This window comes from Pogona vitticeps, chromosome 1 (genome assembly GCF_051106095.1).
Source record: "Pogona vitticeps strain Pit_001003342236 chromosome 1, PviZW2.1, whole genome shotgun sequence".
In the NCBI taxonomy this organism is placed as follows: Eukaryota; Metazoa; Chordata; class Lepidosauria; order Squamata; family Agamidae; genus Pogona; species Pogona vitticeps.
This window is the reverse complement of record NC_135783.1, coordinates 80,241,073-80,258,168: the sequence shown is the minus strand read 5'-3', so window position 1 is coordinate 80,258,168 and position 17,096 is coordinate 80,241,073. Positions and strand designations below refer to the sequence as shown.

At 42.5% G+C, this 17,096-nt stretch overlaps 1 protein-coding gene across 3 annotated transcripts in view; it reads right to left on the bottom strand.

The window, feature by feature from the left end:
• The window catches only part of NHSL1 (NHS like 1), a 201,226-nt gene extending 195,123 nt beyond the window's left edge, over positions 1 to 6,103 (bottom strand). For all 3 annotated transcript variants that reach the window (XM_020777385.3, XM_072996034.2, XM_072996045.2), the window contains exon 1: positions 5,720 to 6,103. In XM_020777385.3, coding sequence (XP_020633044.3) covers positions 5,720 to 6,041 — 322 coding nt within the window. In that variant the 5' untranslated portion in view covers positions 6,042 to 6,103. The remainder of the gene's footprint in view (positions 1 to 5,719) is intronic.
• Positions 6,104 to 17,096: the final 10,993 nt, after the last annotated feature.

Sequence of the window (17,096 nt, the reverse complement as noted above, 5' to 3'; positions counted from 1 at the left end):
CAGCAAGCCCCATTGGAAGGCACTGGGGCTGAAAAAATAAACACACCAAAACACAAACAAAAAATCATACCACAGAAACACCCCCCCCAGCCCAAACCCACCCTGCAAAACCCTGTAAATGTACTTACTCAGAAGCAGAAAGCAGCACCAGGTACAGTACTCTGACACACACATTCTAACCGTTGGGGTGAAAGAGCTACAAAGAAGCTCTTCGCCGACCAAAGGTTAGCCCTCTAATTTGAATTTCCCCGCCTTTTCTCCCTGCCTCTTTTGATCACACCTCGAAGCTCTGACTGCAAGTCGAAGCAAAATTTTGCAGCCGGAGCTGGTCACAACTAAAAATGGTTGTATGTCAAGACGGTCGTAAGTTGAGGCACCACTGTATTCATTTTTATTTTCAGCCTTTCCTAACATATATCTCCTAGTAAAGACAGTATGATTTTAAAATCAGAGTAGTTCTGAACTACAAATTAGACATGGTTGTAGCACAATCAAGGAGGCAGTAAATATTAATTAGTGCAATTTGTACATACAGTAAAAAAATCTTAAGACAAATCTTCGATCACTTTTTCTAAGCAGTCAACAGGACAAACTACAATATAGATGCATTTCTTGAAGGGTTACATCATAGTAACATGGATGTGCACATTCAGAAGGAATGACAGTAAATATTAAAGCCAACACACTTAATGAAAAGTCTCTCAAGTTATATAAATGTTCGGGCATATACATATGAGCAAATTGTAAAGCATACATTGTAATACAGAGAGCAGACACATATGTGCATAGTAAACAATGATTTCATCAACATAAATGGCATCTATGATACTTAAGGACATTAATTCTACTTTTTCTATCACCGACATCATAACAGGGCTGATCACTACGTACTTATAATCCCAGATTGCTCTCCTTAGTCCAATTTTAAAACCAGTCAGACCAACAAACTAAGGGGCAAATGCCACTCAGTGGCTTGAATTTAGATTGCAAAGTAATACACTGCTACATCAACATGTTTTGTTCTTCTCATAGCAAAGACTACATCTCTATATATGCCTGCCTACATTTTAAAATCATCAGAGGGCCTTTCTCTCACTCCTGCCATTCTCACAGAACACCGTCAAGGGCCTTCTCTGTCACTGCTTTCAAATCTGTGAAACTCCCTCACACAGGAGACCAGGCTGGTCTCACCTTTGTTGCCCCTTCTGCAAGCAGTCAAAGACCTTTCTCTTCGAACAATCTTTTTCTCAGTGACTGGCTATCTAAATGGGGTTCATCAAAACAGGACTGCTGCAATATTTTTTAACAAAAATATTCTTTCTCTCTCTCCCTCTCTCTCTCTCTCTCTCTCTCACACACACACACACACACACACACACACACACACAATTTTAATACTGCTAGCTGCCTTGGATCCTCCTGAAGAGAAAGTTCAGGTATACATATTTTAAATAATAATAATTAATAAATAAAACAACAAGAAATACAAGTCAATAAATTATTATGATTGCATCTAAATTTAAATTACAGCTAGAGATGTGGGTATTTGTATTCGAATATGTATATCTCCACGTAGCTGGAGTTGATGACCGTCCACTCATGCATCTGGAGATGGCAGCGGCCCCGCTCTTTCTTCCAATCACTCTAGTGCCGCTCAGCTAGCCATTTGGCAGCCTTGCAGGGAGACTCATCCTCCCTTCCCCTGCCAGGAGTGGCTAACTGGCTGGGAAGAGAACGATGCTCGAGAGCAACTGGAAGGATGAGAGGGGCTGCTGGCGCCAGCAGACTTGTGAGTGGATGGTCCAGCCCCAGGGGTTCATTAACTCCAGCTGCATGGGGATATTCGTATTCGTATGCAAATATGAATACCCCATCTCTAATTATAGCACAACAGATTTTTAAAACTAGGTAATATAAATAAGTCCTCAACTATAAGAAGCTATCTAAGATAACAAACTGATGTACCTTACAACGATTTCACATTTATTCCTCAGATAATCTGTGTAAACTACTCTGAATGCTTAAAATGTTGTGTGTTTGTGTGTGTGTGTGTGTGTGTGTGTGTAGTATTAGTATGTGTCCATGAGTGCATTCTCTGTCTCAACACAAATAGAACTCAATTCAGAAGAGATTACCCTGTAATTCAGAGTAATATATTCTCAGTTCTTAACATGGCTGGTTGATTGTGTGGTCCTCTCTCACAATGAACTGATCTGGGAGCTGACAGATACACTTGAAATAAAAAGATGTCTAAACAGTGTTCATGATGTAGATTATCTGAAAGACTAAGACATGAACTCAGAAAAGACAACAACAAACATTTTAAGAGAACTGAATTATATGCAAATTTAACAAACACTTGTTGAATCATTTGCAAAACAGCAGATGCACTACTAGGCAAAAATGAACTCAGTTGAGAAAGTTGGCCTTGGACCAGTGTGTTCCCATCAACAAAAATATTCACTCACCAGTTTTCAGACTCCTACAGATGCCACTTGTCCCAAAAAGCCCCTCTAAGAAATCTGGTTTGGGGGATCAGAGAGCTCTCAAGAATAACATGGGAAAGCAACTGCAGAGCCTTTGCTATATAAAAAGCCTTCCATGAATGGAAGGAGCCCTTCCGTCTTCACAACAGTAAATTAGAATTCAAGCCTAGTGACAAACAGAATCAAGAATAGCCTACATCAGATATATTAGTCTATTACACTAGTCTATTACTGTTTGTTCTGTTAAATTTTTATTTGTAATTGTATTGTAATAATTGGCTATAAGTGGCATCAAGAGCTATTTTAAAAAAACATAAAGGAACAGAGACACAAAATCTATTGCAAAAAAGCAAAAGAGAGAGAGAGAGAGAGAGAGAGAGAGAGAGAGGTCAAATGCTCTCCAAAGGCTGGTGTGCCAAATTAAAGAAGAAAACAGATATCTACCAGAAATGCTGACAAACAAGCTCTTCCACTCTCCTGAGCTCTCTATCTTTCACACTTTGAAAATCTTGTTTTAGTGAGCAGGACAAACAGCAGGACTGTAAAGGGGGAAGGGTAAAGAGAACATTCATGTACAGAAAGACTGAAATTTTCACTGTACAAAGCCAGCAGGAAATTCCAAACTCTACACACAGGAGCAAACAGTTTCTGAAATAAGGCTGTACCTTGCAATGGGAAAACCATTATGTATTACTCTGGCTGGGAATGCTAAATGACAATGTCTTGTTTCACCTGGGTTGTATAAAGTTTGAATAGTCTGTGTTAGAGGCAAATACTTAAAATGCAGTAGGATAAACATCAGACATTATCATATGCATAATATTGCCATAGGAGCCTTTTCTTTCAAAATGAGCATAATACTAGGAAAGCAACAACAGCTTCCAGCTTGGATTAGGCGAGTCTTTGAATCATGGGTAAAGAAAGTGTGTGTGTGAAAGACACACACACTTCAAAAATGTAGCTGTATTAGTCTGGACGTGGTTACTCAATAGCAATGCATTCATAACCATACAAATAAGTCCTACTATATTCCATGGGACTTACTTCCAGAAGTTTTTGGATAGGATTGCAGGTATAAAGTGCTTTCTAAATCAGACAAAGTTCTGTTCTTAAATTCACTGACCAAAATTCTACTGGTGTTTGTGTAGAGGTTGTGCAACTTGCAATGGCTAGCTGATGAAGTGCTAGCAAGCATATCCATTCAGTGACATGCCTGGCTGTACAACCAAGATGCACCCTGGGACCTCGTCAATTAGCGACAATTAGCTGCAGCAAGTTATACAAACCTCATGTGAACACCAACAGAATTCTGACCAGTGTATGTTAAATATCTTTCATAAAGAATCTTAAGGTCAGTTAGGAGCATTGCATGAGAGTTACCACATACCTCATAAGCACTCTCAGTGGTACATGAGAAGTGAAAGAACTATTTTAGAAGGGAAGTCTGTACACAGCCAGTTGTGCTCTCCTCTCCTCATTTTTACCCTACATCAGGGAACCATGTTTGTGTCATTTTTGCTTTCATACAAAAAATTGTCTCATCTACCATAAGAACCTTCAATGCAGCATAAAACTCATGTTTCAAAAGCATAAAATAATAGAAATAGCAGCCGTTCAGAAACAAGCAGTGCAGATGAACAACAATATCTCACACTGGGTTTTTTTAAGTATTGATATACATGAATTAGCATTAAAACTAATGGTACTTTAAAAATATACTGTATATGTTATATGATATTCACTAGCATTACAGCTCATGATATTAATTAGCACTGAAAGCTCAGGTGGACAGACATGAGCTGGGATTTAAAAACAAGAGTCACCATGCCAGACAACTCTACCATCAAAGGGAATTCCATAACAAGGACACCATCACAAGAAAAGGCACTCTTCACAGTAGTTACCTGACCTATCAAGTCAGTGTCTTCCAGCCAGAGGCCTCAGATTCAGATATCAATTTACAAGCAGGCTTATGAGAGAAAACCTCTGTCTCAGAACCAATTAGGGCTTTATACCACTTTGAATTGGGCCAGCGGTCTTTGTAATGAGCAGGATGCAAAGAAAGCAAGCACATATATTAGAAATACTGAAGAAATGTTTTCACCCATGGCAATAAGCTGTTAACAATCCAGCTGATATGTCTTATATCTGATGAAACATTAAAATCATTTATCAAACACTTTTGTACGTAATCTGTAGCAACAGTGAAGCCTGGAAACCTACAGTACAGTACAAAGCAGCTTCCACCATAAGCATCTATTTACAGATTCTGTTTCCAAAACAGAATGGAACTGGTTTATCAACCAAAACTGGTGGCCTAATGATTTCAGCAGAGGTTTGAGGGAGGCAGATTACTCTGGGTAAGACTCAGTGTGTTTTAAATGTTTTGAAATGCATTTCGGGTTCTTACTTTGAGAACTGGCCTTCCAAGCAATGTACAGTATTTTATTATCTTAGAGTTTTCACTAGTCAGTATGTGAGACCATGGAGGGAAGATTTTGTACCTCTATTGCTGGTGTTTCATTCCATTTTTTGTTCCTACACTTCTTCAAACCACAGACCCGTCCACAAATGCGGAAGGATGCCAGCTAGATTTCTCTTATGTTACAGAGAATGTTTCCACCATGAAGGTGTGTCAGGCCTACTTCATACCATCATCACAACACAAGGTGCAAGGAAATAATTATGTCTGATAAATAGAGGGGTACAGTTTCCAGTATGCAAATACACAGGCTGCCAACTCATGGATGACAAGAATAATCTCTACCAACCTGGTGGAGGCTCCTCCGAGTTTCGAAACACTCTGGCCAACTTATCTCCCAACAATAATCATCCCTAGGCCTTCCAGCATTTCGCTGTGGGCTCTCTATTTGGGCAATGTGCTCAAACCCGCGGAGCCTGCACAGATGGTCAGGAGACGCCAGGCTCTCCCCCCCACAACGCACACAAAGGTCAAGTTAGAGCAAGGGCTAGTCCTCCAGCCAGACTCTCCGGTTGGGCAGGAAAAAGTGGGTACCCTCCCGGGCTGGAAAGTGGGTGATGGGGGGCTTCTCCTTCCCTGAAACGGCCCTCAACGCGCCAAGCAGTTTGCCGCCCAAACTCTGCCGCAGCCTCTTCCTTGCCCGCAGACAAGGCCCCCAGCGGGACCACGCGGGGCGCTGCGGAAGAGCCCCAGCCAGCCAGCCAGCCGGCCCCCCGGCCGGCTCCCATCGCGCCCCAGCGCCCAGACTTACGGATTTTGACTTTCCGGTGGTCCAGACGAGCGGCGAGCGCCTTGACGGCGCCCAGGCGGCGCTGGAGGTGGGCGCTGCGGCGCCCCAGGCTGTCCACTTGGCTCTGGATGCCGCCGAAGACGTCGCTGGCGCAGCGGGAGAGGTCGGAGAGTTGCCACAGGAGGGAAACGAGCGAGTGCGAGCAGACCTCCTCCAAAGAACCGAAGAGGAGTCCCGCGCCGCCGCCGCCGCCGCCGCCTTCTTTGTCCCTCAAAGGAGCGGCGACCTCCTCGTCCAGGCGGCACAGCCGGAGCGGGGACACCGTCCTCAGGGGGAAAGGCATCGCTCTCGGGCTCCTCCGCCCAGGGCTGGCGCTTTTTCCCCTCGGCGAAACGCAAACAGCATTGGGGGGCGGGTGGGGTGGGGGACCCCACACATATACACCGGTGTGTGTGTGTGTGTGTGAAACGGCAGATTGGTGTGAGGGAGGGAAGGCAGGAAGGAAGAGGAGAGGAAAAACGGAAAGCTTTTGTTTGGCTTCCCGCTCCCCTCCCCAAAACAAAAGCGGAGCTCTCCTCCCCCTCCTCCCGTTTTCAATAAACAAACAAACACCGAGTCGTCCCTGTTCCTGAGCCCGGAGAATAAAATCAAAAGGGCGGGAACGGCGGGGGACCCCGAAAGCGCCGCGCGGGCGCGCTTCACGTGCGGGAGCCGCAGCCGCCTGCCCGGCCGGCCAGGGGGCCGAAGCGGAGGCGCCACAGGTACCTCGCCATGCCTCCGCAAGCCGGGAGGGGAAGAGGTCGCCCGCTCGGCTGCGGCCCCTCCGGCGGCGTCGTTCGCTTCAGGGAAAGGTACCGGACGAAGCAGACACGGGGAGCGACGGAGGCAGCTCTCCCTCCTCCGGCGAGGGACGAATCCAGGACCTTCGCTGCCTGCTGTTGGAAACGAAGGGAAAAGGAAGGACGCCGAGTTTCTCCTTGAAGCAGGACCGGCGAGGAAGCCAGGAAGGGAAGGGCATTTGGGGGGGGGGGGGGCGGCTGGAAGTGCCTTTCTTCAAGACCCACCGTAAGCGGAGGGAGGGAGGGGGGACTGGCCAGAGAAAAAGAGGCGATCCCTGCACGGTCACCTGGGATTCTCCCTGGACCAGCTCAGCCGCGCTCCAAACCCGGAAAGCGAAAAAGGGCAGAAGGGGAGGAGAATCCCGAACGACTCAACAGAAAAGTGGGAAGGGAGTTTTTGAAATCGAATCGTGCGAAGGCCGCCGCCTACCTGTGGCTCTCCCAACTGGAGCGGAGCGGCTGCCAGCGAATCGAAGGTGGGACGCCTCTCGCCCGCCCGCCCCTCTTGCGCCTTCACGCCTTCTGCCGCTGGCCGTTCGGGACCTCCCGTTTCCCGAGGTTGCCCCCCCTCCCCCGCGTGAAGAAGACTCGTGGACGGGTCTTTCCCAACCTTTTAAAGGCTCTGCCGTGCCTATTCCGTTTTCTACTCTCCCTTCTCCCTGGCAGAATCTACAGTCGCAGGCAGAGGCAGAGAGTCAATTATTTAAAACAACAAATCCCAATTGCGTTTTTGAAGAGCAGAGTTCGGGCTGCCTTGCGTTGACTCAAGCAAGATCCGAGGGCCAGGCAATTGGGAATTTAGGCTTAAGGGACATGCCCGGTCCTACAACTCATGGAGCGGGGAAGGGAGGGGAAGCCAAAATTTGGTAGGAGGTGTGCTTCCATCTTGATCCCTGAGCCATCGGTGATGGGGAATGATGTTGTGCAGTGCCACAAATTGTGTTCGGTTGTAGCTTGCAATACACTTTCGCTTTTCCTTGGTCTTACGGACCTAAACCCACACTTTTCTGCCTTATGAAGCAGCCGAGCCCAGCTCTATGGCTATAGGTATCCTTTTGTGTGTGGAACCATGCTTGTTTGTTGTTCAATGGGCTTAATTCCTATAAGGAATATTAATAAAAATACATCTAATGCTGTGATTTGCAGCCCACAAAGGCTTGCCCAAATAAAATACACGAATCATTTAAGGTGACACCATGGTTTTTTTCCCCTGCAACAGCCTGACATGGCTATCCTACCACCACCAAAAAATCTATGAACAATATGGGCTTTTTAGAATTGGTTATATTTTATGATACTAATTTATAAAAATAAAATACTCTCCTTTTGTTGCAGTTTGCCTTAAGTGAAAGCTTAGTAGCTGAATCCTATTATGTTTGACTGCATGCCTATACAGTCTCAATATACTGTACGTAGATGCTAATTTTGCATCCTTATGCTAACTGAACTGCTCCCAGCCTAGTCAAATTAGGACAGAGATGGAGAACTTGTAGTCAGTAAACCAGTGATTAGGAACAAGGGAACACACAGTCCAACAACATTTAAGTAAAGGTTCCCCTTGACATTTAGTCCAGTCGTGTCCGACTCTAGGGTGTGGTGCTCATCCCCGTTTCTAAGCCATAGAGCCAGCGTTTGTCCGAAGACAGTTTCCATAGTCACATGGCCAGCACGACTACACACAGAACACCAAACAACATTTGGAGAGCCACAAATTGCCCAACCTTGCACTGTGGTATTAAGTATTTACAACTCTGAATGACTATTTGTATTTGTTATGGAAAAATGTAGCTAATTTTCTTTGCTGATGTGAATTACTTCTTTAATTTTTGAAACACATTAACAAGTCCATTTGATGGAAGTTCCCATTCTATCCAGTGAAGGCCATACTTCTTGGTTCTGCCCAATTTGCTGAACAGAAGCATTTTAAGCAGAGGATCTGAGAATTCTCGAAGGGTATGCTTAGGAAAATATGAATACCATTTTAAAGGTCAAAGTCAACACAACATACATACATACACCCCTCCCTCACTTTTGGCGGAGTTTAGATAGCTATACAAGCCCAATGTATCACTATCCTTTTACATAAAGAATAACAGTTCCCTCTTTTGCAATATTAATAGTAAAAATTCCACTTTAATCAAAGTATTACATTTCTAATAATAGCTATCTACTATAAGACTTCACATACAAGAAACTTGAGATTATACAAGACTGGGTATCATTCAGTTAAGAGAACTGTCCCTGGGAAAAAAATAATTGACAATAAAAACATGAACACCAAATTTACAATGTCTAGAACAACCTAGTTCTGTGACATCCACTACATGTGTCTTTTTGATGGCAAACAAGATTCAGCAGTTGTAATCGCAATTTATGAGGAACTGTCACATGCATACATTATATTTTATGTGTAAAAGACCATTGTATATGGATAAAGTTTACATTACATGAACCCTACTGTAGTCCTCAGATATTAACACGCAAATAGTTGGAATGAATTACTCATCCATATCATTTATGTTGGTATTTTTTCCCCACAGAAAATGTTCTTAAATATTACACCTGTTATTCCTGAAACTGAAGGTGAGAGTAGGTCAGTGGCTAGACCATTAGAATTAAGACAGTTCACAAATCCTAAATTTTCCAGAAAGTTATAACACTGTATCCTTTGTCAAGTCACTCCCACTATGAAGAAAAGTTTTCTTATACTGTATATTCAACATCAAAGCCCACTGACATCAATAGACATTGCTTCCCAGTGATTATGTTAGAATTTCAGTCACAGTCTCATTGTCAGGGCAACAATCATAAAGTACTACAGGCTGGATTCAGAATGTACACACTGAAAGTGGGCATGAAATACTATTGACTTCTGCAGCTCCATGTTGCAGTACAATCAAAAGGTGGAGTCACAGTGGTCTGTATTAAAGACTATGGAAATAAAATATAACATATAAACTATTGATGAGTTGGTTGTAGAGCCAAATGTTGGAAATTCACTTTCTTACCTCTTACTCAGAAGAACTAATCTGTGTGGCCTTGGGCAGGCAGCACAGTCCTAGGATGCCCCTAAAGCAAGGAGATGATAAACCACTACTGACTATTTTCTACCAAAAAAAGAAAAGAAATACCTGGGAATCAACTTGACAGCACACAATCATTAATTATAACTATCCATACATATCACTGCATTTGGTCCTAAGGCATATTCTCCATTTTATTTGTTTAAAATATTCATATCACTTCTAAAGAGAAAAACTGTTTCAAGGTAATGTACAAAATAAAAACTTTTTAGAAATTATATGCAGATAGGTCAAGGTAAAGGTTCCCCTTGACAATTTTTGTCCAGTCGTGTTCGACTCTAGGGGGCAGTGCTCATCCCCGTTTCCAAGCCATAGAGCCAGCGTTTGTCCGAAGACAATTTTCCATGGTCACATGGCCAGTGCGACTTAGACATGGAACGCTGCTATAACTTCCCCCCTTATGTATCTGCTATATGCAGATACATAAGAACATAATAAACCGCTGAATGCTGGGTCAGACCAGTGGTCAGTCTAGCCCTGGGTTATCACCTCTGACAGAGTTTCAGGCAGGATTACAGTGGACCCTTGACTTACAGACAGCTTGACTTACAGACTATTTGAGTTACAGACTTCTCTGGCCGCAAAATTTAGGTTTGACTTGCAGCCTGAGAATTGACTTACAGACCAGAAAAAAACCAAAATGGAACAAAAACGGCCTGTTACGGGATTAATCAGTTTTCAATGCACTGTAGGTCAATGGGGACTTGACTTACAGACTTTTTGACTTGAGAACCGCCTTCCAATACGGATTAAGTTCTCAAGTCAAGCCCCCACTGTACAGTGGTGTCTCGCTTAGCGATTTTAATTGGTGCCAAAAAAAAATCGCTATGGAAAACATCGCTAAGCGAAACGCGTTTTCCCATAGAGATGCATTGAAAACAGGATAATCCATTCCAATGGGAACGGATTACCGTCCTTAAGCGAAAATCGCCATAGGAAAAATCGCTAAGCGAAACGCGGTTCCCACATTGAAATGCATTGAAACCTATTCAATGCATTTTAATGGAGGGGAAAAATTACAAAAAATTCAAAGAGTCAGAACGAAGCCAAATTAGTTTAACAAAGGGTCTATTAAGTGCACTAACAATTTCAAGCACTCTAAACCCTTTTTAAACATTTTAAAACCTTTAAAAAACAGTGAACATGGGGCTGTCAAAACCATCGTTAAGCGAAACAGGGGGACCTAAGCTGTCATCACTAAGCGAAGCAAGGTCCCAAACATCGCTATGTGGAATTTGCACATAGGAAACATAGCTAAACAGAGCGCAAGATCACTCCAAAAACCTAATCGCTAAGCGAATACATTGTTAAACAAGGCAATCGCTAAGCGAAGCACCACTGTATTTTGTAGCAGGGCCATTACCAGGGCAGGCTAAGTCAGATTTAGAGGGTGCAGCCATGGTCATCATCCTCTCCTCTCCTGATTATCCTTGGAAGCAATGAGCTAAGAGACCAATGGTCAGTTGAACCACTGTCACCTTCAGATGTTCAGTAGGAGGCACATCCTCCCCCAGCAGGCATTAAACACCTCTGTGGCCTATATGATCAGCCCATTTCTAGAGATATTAATATACTGAAGGCCATGGATCCAAATAATAGGTTTTGTTGTTGTTGTTGTTGTTTAGTCATTAAGTCATGTCTGACTCTTCATGACCCCATGGACCAGAGCACACCTGGCCCTCCTGTCTTCCACTGCCTCCCTTGAAGTTGGGTCAAATTCATGTTGGTTGCCTCAATGACACTGTCCAACCATCTCATCCTCTGATGTCCCCTTCTCTTACGATCTTGCTGGTCTTCTGACCTTGTAGCACAGAGGCTTCTGCGGTTTAACCCACAGCGCCACCACGTCCCTTTAGTCACTAAGTCGTGTCCAGTTCTTTGTGACCCCATGGACCAGAGCACGCCAAGTTCTTCTGTCTTCCACTGCCTCCTGGAGTTGGGTCAAATTCATGTTGGTCACTTCGATGACACTGTCCAACTATCTCATCCTCTATCGTCCCCTTCTCCTCTTGCCTTTGCTCTTTCCCAACATCAGGGTCTTTTCCAGGGAGTCTTCTCTTCTCATGAGATGACCAAAGTATTGGAGCCTCAGCTTCAGGATCTGTCCTTCCAGTGAGCAATCAGGGTTGATTACCTTCAAAATGGATAGGTTTGTTCTTCTTGCAGTCCAAGGGACTCTCAAGAATCTCCTCCAGCACCACAATTGAAAAGCATCAATTCTTCAGCAGTCAGCCTTCTTTATAGTCCAGCTCTCATTTCCATACATTGCTACTGGAAAAACCATAGCTTTGATTATGTGGACCTTTGTTGGCAGGGTGATCTCTCTACTTTTTAAGATGCGGTCAAGGTTTGTCATCACTTTCCTCCCAAAAAGCAGGTGTCTTCGTGGCTGCTGTCACCATATGCAGTGATCATGGAGCCCAAGAAAGTAAAATCTGTCATTGCCTCCATATCTTCCCCTTCTATTTGCCAGGAGGTGATGGGGCCAGTGGCCATGATCTTGATTTTTTTGATGTTACGCTTCAGACCATTTTTTGCACTCTCCTCTTTCACCCGTATTAAGAGGTTCTTTAATTCCTCCTCACTTTCTGCCATCAGAGTGGTATCATCTGCATATCCGAGGTTGTTGATATTTCCTCCAGCAATCTTAATTCTGGCTTGGGATTCCTCCAGTCCAGTCTTTCACATGATGTATTCTGCATATAGGGACGTGGTGGCGCTGCGGGCTAAACCGCAGAAGCCTGGGCTGCAGGGTTAGAAGACCAAGCAGTCGTAAGATCGAATCCACGCGACGGAGTGAGCACACATCACTTGTCCCAGCTCCCGCCAACCCTAGCGGTTCGAAAGCATGCAAATGCAAATAGATAAATAGGGACCACCTTGGTGGGAAGGTAACAGCGTTCCGTGTCTAAGTCGCACTAGCCATGTGACCACGGAAGATTGTCTTCGGACAAACGCTGGCTCTATGGCTTGGAAACGGGGATGAGCACCGCCCCCTAGAGTCGAACACGACTGGACAAAAATTGTCAAGGGGAACCTTTACCTTTACCTTTATTCTGCATATAAGTTAAATAAGCACGGAGACAATATACAGCCTTGTCATACTCTTTTCCCAATTTTGAACCAATCAGTTGTTCCATATCCAGTTCTAACTGTTGCTTCCTGTCCGACATATAGATTTCTCAGGAGACAGATAAGGTGGTCAGGTAGTGTATCTCAAACATCCAACTAGTTTACCTCATCAGACTGTATATGCTAATAGAAAACAATGTGATTAGAAGGAAAACTAGCTATCTCTGACTCTGTGAAAGCAATGAAACCAGGGTGAGGGAAAATGCAAACAATCTGCCTTGCAAAATGTCATACAAATTGGTCACAATAGGACTATGAAGAGTGGTGTGTGTGTGTGTGTGTGTGTGTGCATTTAAATTTATGTAAGAATGGGGGTATCTTCAATAGTAAACAGTTCCTGAAATATAGCACTTTGCAACAGGATGTCTGATTAGGGCTACCGTGCAACTGGATTCCCAATTTAGGACAGTGTTTCTTAAACATTGAACATAGATTCCTTTTCAAATTTATTCTGTCTTGCCCTCTACGCCCACAAGCTAATGCTAATTTGTTCAGGAGACCAGAGAGAGACTTACTCAATTATATTAACATACTCTGCTGTAGAAGTTGATATACAGCAGCTTTCTTCAGCTTGTCCACTCACTAGCTATGCTGGACTAGAACTGTCACTAGCAATACATGTGGAGGCTACATATGTCACCAACAAATCTGGAGAGCAGCAGATTGGGGGGAGCTATAAACTTGCATACTGTAAATGTTTTGTGCTATCACAATATTGTCATGTAGTTACGTGAGTGCAGTGCAAAAAGCTCTAAACAAGAATTGTGTGATCCTACCCCACCCATTCACACCGTTTATCACAAGAAATGAATACAAACGAAAATTTCATTTTCCATTTTATTTTTCCACAAGCTATTATTCTGAAATGACTGCAGGAGAAAACTATTAAAGAAATAAAAACAGGACCCATGTGAATCAACAAATGATAATAAGTCTTTGATCTGCTACTGTCTATTCTACTCTATTATACTGTATACATAGTACAGTATTTGGTTCTAGGAACCATAGTAAAAAAATATTGATTCAAGAGCCTATTATTACCTCCAAAGCCAGTTGATATGATGGATATCCTGCATGGCTGGCCCCCCCTTTTTTTATCTGAACAGATAATTTTTGTCAGTTCACATTCTGGAATGCCCACTATATTGTGGTCAAAAGAACAAACTACTGAGCAATACAGGATTATAAGTAACTTTAAAATGCAAGCTGACTACTTAGTCACCATAAGAAAAAAACTTACCCCTGTGGAGCTGGAAAAAAACAAATAACCAGCCATTTGCCAACAAAAAGGATATGTGAGCTTACAGGATGCTATGGATAGTGGAATGATCGGGAACAATTTTGCCAATTCCCTTCTGTATTCTTTAAATTCTGTTTTAAAGGGCTTGGCCACCTCTGTCCCTCAGATAGAGGCTGCAAGAGGAATTGGCAATAATGGCCTCCACTTTATTTCAGTGGGAACCTTTACCAGATTCAGTGAACAGGAGGAACTCAACATCCCCTTCTGCAATTCATTTAAATAAGCAAATAAATAAATTAAAACCCACGTTGCCTATTGAATTGATATGAAGTTCTCTACTGGCATGGTTAATGCTGCCCACATGAATTCTGTAACGATACAGAGGCCATGAATATGCATTATGATGAGATGTGATAGTAAAGAAAGAATTATGAAGTAAATAAAAAAATCCTTATAAATTTAGTAGGAAATTCTACTGTGTTTCCAATACAGAAAACATTATCTATCATTCTTAAGGGGTAGGGCAAATTAAAGAGGGCTAATGTATTGCAAAGTTAATAAAATAAAGCCAAATATTATGCTTTCAAGTTTATTTTTTAATTTCTTCCAGTCTTCCAGGTTTTGAACTTTAAGATGGTACAGATTTTCCACACATCCTTATTTTTGGAAGGCAAAGACATCCAAGCAAGATTAGACTTGAAAGCCCTGTTTTAGAGAGAGAATACATATCCTGTTACCGCTGACTGGACAAAAAAAGGGTCAAAGCAGCAGCAAGTCCAGAGGAAACACACCAAAACAAAAATGCTGATACTAACACACACTCTCTCACACACAGGATAATTGTCCCCAAAAAGGATTAAACCCAGCACTGAGTGAGAGAATGCAGTTCCTAAGGGGCTGTACGGAAGCTCTGTGAAAATGTTCCAAATCTCAGTGCTACAGCTCAGCTTCAGCATTCTCTGATGTTTTTCCTTATCAGCATTTTGAGGTTTTATTTGCAATGACAAACTAGCAGGACGAATTTAAGTTCACTGCTATGAGAAACGCCAGCACCTATTGCTCTGCTATAACAATAACATCCCATGCTGACTTTTTTCTTCTTTTTCTTTTTTGCAAGAGGGCTGGGACCATGTGGAAGAACTTAGGAAGAACTTCTGGATAATAGCCGTTCAACAATAGATTAAAATTACCTCAGGAGGTGGTAGACTCTGCTTCGCTGGAAGTCTACAAACAGTGGTTGGATAGCTTTACCTCTGGATTTTCTGTTCCAGCAGGGAGCTGGACTCCAATGATTTGTGGAGCTCATTCTATCTGTACAATTCTATGATTCTATTTTGAATTATATTTCTTATTGGCCCCAACCATCAGCTGAACCAATGGTAAAGTAATGAGAGCGATCATGTTTTTTTAGGCTTCTAAGAATGACTTGGGCAAGACAGCAGGTAACATGGTGTTGTGAGTTTGGCTTTCTGACATGCTGAACACTTAACACAATGGACTGAAAGTGTAATGCTGTGTGTGTGATGACAGTTTAATACAACAGCTTTGCCATGAGCAGGGAGCCAATTTTAAAATAGCCACTATGTTCACGTCTTTCAGAATTAGTTAAGAAACATCTACAAATCACTCTATAAAGAGGAGCCTTGTCATGTGAAGGAAGTGACATCTGAACCATGCTTCCCTGGTACAACTGCAGGTTTGTTCCTCCCCTCCCCCAGCAACAATGCAACTGAAAAACATCCTATTGTCCTCCTGCTATTCACCCTCCAGAAGTGGCAGCTGTATCCATAACCTAGTTCTTCCCATAATTGAGAATGATTGAACTACTCGAATTAAAATAATGTGAACAAGCCCTAAAATACAGAACGAATTTGCACAGGTGAAAAATAAGACTTCAGTACATGTTAATTTAATTCAGAACTTAGTTATGTTAAACATTAAGCCTTTGGGGTGTATTTTTTCCAATTTTTGCCAACTGTTTAATGAATAATTTATCTCTCTAAGTATCCCTACTATAATAGGATTTCCAATTAACCATGGTAGGTTTCTGTTTTAAAAGTCCAATATCATCAACAACAATTACTTCCACAACAATCTTTCCCACCATCTCTCCCTGGTTTCCTCCTTAATGCTGAAGCAACACTCGCTAAGCACCCAGACACTTCAGATATTGTTGGACACCAACCAATCCCAGTAAGGATGACCAATGGTCAGGATTATAGCAGTTTAGTCCAACATTTGGTGGGTCACTGGTTTCCCAACTTCAGGTTATGAAAATTTCTGCATGGAAGAACAAGATTCTACAACTCAGCTCTGAACAAATAAATGCATGGTGCAATAGAGGGCAAGAATGTGTGACTGCTGTGAAGTGGCTATTTGTGCACTGGTCTGACATAATTCCAGTTTCTAGAACTGTGCCGACAATTCTAAGTAATCATTTCCACAGAGCCACAGTTACATCCCAAATTACACATTAGACAGTACAAACCCAGCATGTTCTGAAAGAATAAACACAAATGAGACAGTATACAATTTCCCCAACATTCTGCGGCAGATAGATTGGAATCAGTAACCCTTTGCTCCGCAGATGCTTTTGCTTTTCATGCACCAACATCCATTCACCTTTTTTAAAAAGGGCTGGTCTCGTTTTTACAAGGAGAGCTGAACATGAATAAGGGAGGTTGGGTTCTATCCCCACCTTTTTTTCACCTGCTTGTATACTGTTCCTGTCTGCATGTATTCCCAGATTGTACTTTAAAAAAAAATTCTGCATTAAAATGACCCTGACTAAGAAGAGAGTGGATTTCATGATGGGAGTAAATTGGAGAGGCAGCATTGTGAGGACTATGTCTAGGACTGAGTTTTATCTGTTCACCTTACTGATTAAGAGAATCTAGGCAAAGTAGTTGAATTCCTTCTATGTATTAAGCTTTAAGGCAGTCTTCTGCATTTCTATTATTTTATTATTATAATCAGTAGTAGCAGTAGTAATATACCAATATGCTGTACAGTATTATGGTTTCCTAAACAGATGTAGTTAAATGCTCCTTTCCCATTATGGCACTTGAAACACTATATGATTATCTTTCACACAGAAACCAAAT